Below are 4624 nucleotides of genomic sequence, written 5' to 3'. Positions count from 1 at the left end.
GCTGAGCCCTGCTCAGCATCTCACCTTGGTCACCGTGGAGATGTCCTGGACCTCCTGACACTGGTGCACAAGCCAGAGGAGCTGCTCCCAGATGTGCTCTCGGCGCAGCTCCTCTTGCAGGAGGAGATCCATCATGGCAGCCACAGCCCCAACGACGGCCTGTTTGTCCTGGAGACGGATGGCAGAGGCCCACCATCAAAGACTGAAGGTCTGCCCTTCCTACACAGAGGGCTGTCTCTTTCTCTTTCCCTTCCCCTTCCCCATACCCCCATGCCCAGCAGGAGATGGGCTCACTCTGGAGGACAGGGAGGTTTTCCCAACACCCTCATCCCCAGCTCTCCCTGCCGCAGTGCTGTGACATGCAGCTGCTTCCTGGCAGGGAGATCCAGCCCCGAGCACGGAGCCAGTTCGGGGCCCTTTGCAGCCAGCCCACTCCCTCTCGTCAGCCCTCTGCTCTCAGCCCGCTGGGCACAGACAGGGCTGCCAACGTGGATGTCCCCGCTGCCATCCCGGGACGGGAATGCAGCAGCGCTCACCTGTTCCTCCTCGCAGCCCAGCCAGTTCCTCACCACAGAGCAGAGGAGCTGGTAAAGATTCTCACAGATTTGCTCTTTCTCTGTGGCGGGCCAGGGGCATTGCTTTCCAGAGCACAGGTGAGCCTTGACTCCTTCCGACCATTGTTTCATAACTGAAAAAAAATACCAAGAGAAAAGGGAGCCTGTGAGAGTCTGCAGCAGGGCAAGGTGCGAGGGCTGTCGCGAGCCCCCCTGCTCAGGGGCTGGCACTCACCAGCACAAGCGACGCGCAGGGTGCGGCCGCTCCTCACCTGGCCGGCCACACAGCGCAGGCCGGCCAGTGTCAGCCACATGAAGGCGATGCACTGCGGAGCTGCGGAGGGGAAGGAGAGGGCCACGGTCAGAGCCCCGGCAGCGAGGGAGGAGGGTCTGCAGCCCTGCAGCCCCCAGCTCAATGCAGATCACACGCAGAGGGGAGGGAGCCCTTTGCCCGGTTATCATCGACATCAGGAGGCTGAGGGTGCTCTACCGTAGCTGCTGAACAGCTTGCTCAGGGTGACGAGCGCAAACTCCTTGGACATCTCCGCCACGGCCTTCAGGTGGCCCTGGAGCTCGGCCATCACCAAGCTGAAGTGCGAGCGGGCCAGAGCCACCAGGACGTTGCTGGCGGCCATCCTCACGTTGTCCGTCGCGCCCTGAAAAATTGTCCCTGGTGACACGCGGCACAGCAGACTGCCTGAGGCCCTGGGAAGGGCTAAGCCACCGCCGTCCGCCGGCAGAATGCCAGCGCGGGCAGGCAGCTCCCTTTGACCTCAGGAGTGACCCCTCACCTGGGCCGCCGTCAGGTCCTGGGACACCTCTGCCAGCAGCCGGTTTGCCACCCCGCACGGCGGGCGGCTGTCCTCTTCCCACAGGGCGCTCTCCAGCTCACAGTATGCCTGCGCTCGGTCACCCTGGGGACAGGGATCAGTCACGCTCGCTTTGCCCTTGTTCCCAGGGAGCCGCCCGCTGCCACCCGTGGCTATGCCCATGTGCTGCCGGGGTCAGGCAGGCGCGAGGGCAGCACAAAACCCTGGGCTGTGGGCCTGGCACCCACGGGACCGTGGCAGTGGGCCGGGGCAAGGACTGATGTTTGCATGTCCCCAGCTCACCTCCCTGTCTTGCAGGCGCTGCAGCAGGAACGTCACGGGACAGGCAGGGGCAGAGCTTGCCACCCTGCCTCTGCTCCCACGACGCGTACGTCTGGGCATGCAGCCCACACAAGCAAAGAGACCTGGAAGGAAAGAGCAGAGCAGCTGCCACTGGTGTTGCTTGGAGCCGGGGGCGAGCATGCGGCCAGCTCTGGGAGAAACGCTCCTCCAGCCCCACAGCGCAGGGTGGGCTGCGCTGGCACATGTGCAGTCGGCGGGGAAAGGGGAGAGAGCCTTCCCCTTGCCGGGGCACTGGGGAGACCACGGTGGGCAGCTGCACTCAGCACAGCTAGGACAGTGCTGCTGTTTAGGTGCATCCTAAACAGACGCTGGTGGCACACGTGTGCTCGGGCAGCGTTGCGGTGTCCGGAGAGGTGGAGGGACCTCACCTCGAAGGGCTCTCAGTCGCTCCATCACGGCAGGATATCTCCAGACAGACACAGTGCTCTCTCTGGGTCCTCCTCCTGCAGCTTCCACAAGCTACTGGGCCACCGCTCCCACCGCTGCCACAGGGGCCTAAGAGACAGCCACTGTGACATCTCACCGAGGAGTGTTACCTCACAGAGATCCACGTGCCCTGGGGCGGGGAACAGACAGCATGCCCGGCAACCTTGCTGGCCCCAAAACACGGCATGTTTTTGTGAGGCACTCCGCTCTGGGGCGGCCACTTTCTGCGCCTGCATTGTCTCAGTGATGGGGGACCCCTCTGTCCTCCTGACTGGCGGCTGGGTCCCAGAAGGAAGGAGGAGAATAGAGGAGGCAAATTACTGCCTGAGGGGATGGTGTCGGGATCGAGGTTTTGGGTACCGTGATCTTGGGCACGCCTTTGGAAGACCAGGTGTGTGGGCGTGAGACAGAATAGGACTGAGCAGTTGGGGCAAAAGTGTTCTGGGGAGCAAGCTGGCGGGATTGATGACCAGAGCATTGAACTAGATTTGACGGAGGAAGGGGATGGAGTTCCTTGTGACAGAGAAGGGCCTGGGAACGCTGTCTTTTTAGGAAACTGTGGAGAAAAACCTCCCAGTTGTCCAGTAGGATCTTGTGGGGACTCCTCAGAGAAGACGATGTCGCCAAGAGCCTGGCTTAAGCCTTCTTGCATCCCTCTAGAGATACCTGCACCCTCTGCTTCCTTACAGTGCCTGTATAGCAATGCACGCCGCCTGGGGAATAAACTAGAAGACCTGGAAGAACTAGAGATCTGTGTGTGCTTACAGGGATGTGATCTCATTGCTATCATGGAGACATGGTGGGACAGCTCACGTGACTGGAATGCTGCCGTCCGACTACTGTGTCCAAAATCTAAAAGGGGAGTATAAAGAGGAGGAGAATCAACTTTGTACTCGGGTAGACAGGGATAGGGCAAGGGGGAATGGTTTTAAGCTCAAGGAGGGAAGGTTTAGGTTGGATGCCAGGGGGAAGTTCTTTACAGAGAGAGTGGTGAGGTGCTGGAACGGGCTGCCCAGAAAGACTGTGGGTGCTCCATCCCGGGAAGCGTTCAAGGCCGGGTTGCATGGGGCCCTGGGCAGCCTGGTCTAGTACCAGCTCTGGAGGTTGCTGGCCCAGCCTGTGGCAGGGGTGTTGGAGCTGGATGATCCTTGGGGTCCCTTCCAACCCAAGCCATTCTGTGATTGTATGGCTCTATGTATCTCTCTCTGCAGGAGGAATACGTCATAGCGTTTAGTTAAAGCTAAGTACAGTCTGAAGAACACAAGGCAAACATCCATTTACAATGAGACAGTTTCTACTTTTGTCGCTTCCCAGAAATTCAGCTTTTTCCTGGGAAAATTCAGTGATCTCTTCTGCTGTGGCTTCAGGACTCCTCCTTCCTCTCAGCCAATGCTTTTCGTAGGACGCCCTGCCATGTCCTTGCAAAGATACGCCTTTTCTCCTCAAGTTTCCTCTCTCTACCCAGTGAAAGTTGTATGATGCTCTGGGGCTTCTTATTCGCAGTTGATCTTTAGATGTTTGTTGGAATGGTTCGGAAGTTAAGAGGATGTCTACCCTAAATGCTGACATTTTCACCTTTCACACTTAAAATAAGCAACGAAGCCACATGTCTTTTGATTTATTTGCCAGAAATAATAGCAGAGAATTCAGTATCTCTCTGCAGGAGGAATACGTCATGGTATTTAGCCAGGCCCTTCTCTGCAGAGCTCCTCTCCTGCCAGGAGAGGAGCTAACTGGTAGGCCAGCCCCTACCAGTTAGAGGCGTGTCCAACCCGCAGCCCAGCTGGCCCTGCGCCCGCCCGCTGCCCCATGCCATCATGGCGGCGGCACTGCCCCGCCCAGGGGCCCGGCCCGGCACTGCAGCACCAGCTGAACACCGGTGCGCTATGAACCTGTGTGGTGCTGGCCCATGACATCCGAGGCAGATGGTGGTGGTGTGGCAGTAGGGGTTGATCCTTCCCACCGATATTCCGTTACGTGTTGTTGCCGTGCGACAGATGGCAGCAGAGGAGCAGTCTGACACAACGGCGTCTGACATGGAAGTGTGGATGAAGCAGAGGTATGTCACTGAACTCCTCCATGCAGAAAATCTGTCACCACAGAGTTCCCCAGCCCATGGGCCTCTGGTTCTTCCACGAACAGGCAACAGCAGCCTTTCACTGCATAACCCAGCACTGCCTCGTCGCTATAAAGTCCATACGGGATTTGGTAAATGTCACCAAGAGCAAGTAACACGGCTGCTGTGGAAGCGGAGGTGATGTGCAGTGGTGAAATGTCAGCACCTTCAGCAGTGGCCGTCACCTGCCGCCAGCGCGGCCTGCAGGCACGTACACAGCAGGGGCAAGGACAAGTGAAGCAAAAGATTGTCAACGGCTTAGCTTCATTCTAAAAGCTAAAAAAGCAGAATTTTGCCCTTAATTTTGCCTTAATTTTGCCCCAATTTTGCCTTAATTTTGCCCCCATTCTCCACCA

General features: G+C 58.4%; 1 protein-coding gene across 1 annotated transcript in view; it reads right to left on the bottom strand.

Moving 5' to 3' along the window:
* Positions 1 to 3147, bottom strand: part of LOC110396405 (maestro heat-like repeat-containing protein family member 2B) — a gene marked incomplete at its 3' end in the record, with an annotated part of 7042 nt that extends 3895 nt beyond the window's left edge. Inside the window, exons 1-7 of the mRNA XM_021392020.1 lie at positions 2095 to 3147; positions 1667 to 1788; positions 1346 to 1468; positions 1045 to 1210; positions 790 to 888; positions 537 to 688; positions 25 to 168 (exon numbers count right to left, since the gene is read on the bottom strand). Of these exons, the coding sequence (XP_021247695.1) occupies positions 25 to 168; positions 537 to 688; positions 790 to 888; positions 1045 to 1210; positions 1346 to 1468; positions 1667 to 1788; positions 2095 to 2119 (831 nt within the window). The remainder of the gene's footprint in view (positions 1 to 24; positions 169 to 536; positions 689 to 789; positions 889 to 1044; positions 1211 to 1345; positions 1469 to 1666; positions 1789 to 2094) is intronic.

This window comes from Numida meleagris, chromosome 3, assembly GCF_002078875.1.
Source record: "Numida meleagris isolate 19003 breed g44 Domestic line chromosome 3, NumMel1.0, whole genome shotgun sequence".
Taxonomy (NCBI): Eukaryota; Metazoa; Chordata; class Aves; order Galliformes; family Numididae; genus Numida; species Numida meleagris.
The sequence above is the reverse complement of the archived record's forward strand: the minus strand, read 5'-3'. Positions and strand labels throughout refer to the sequence as shown.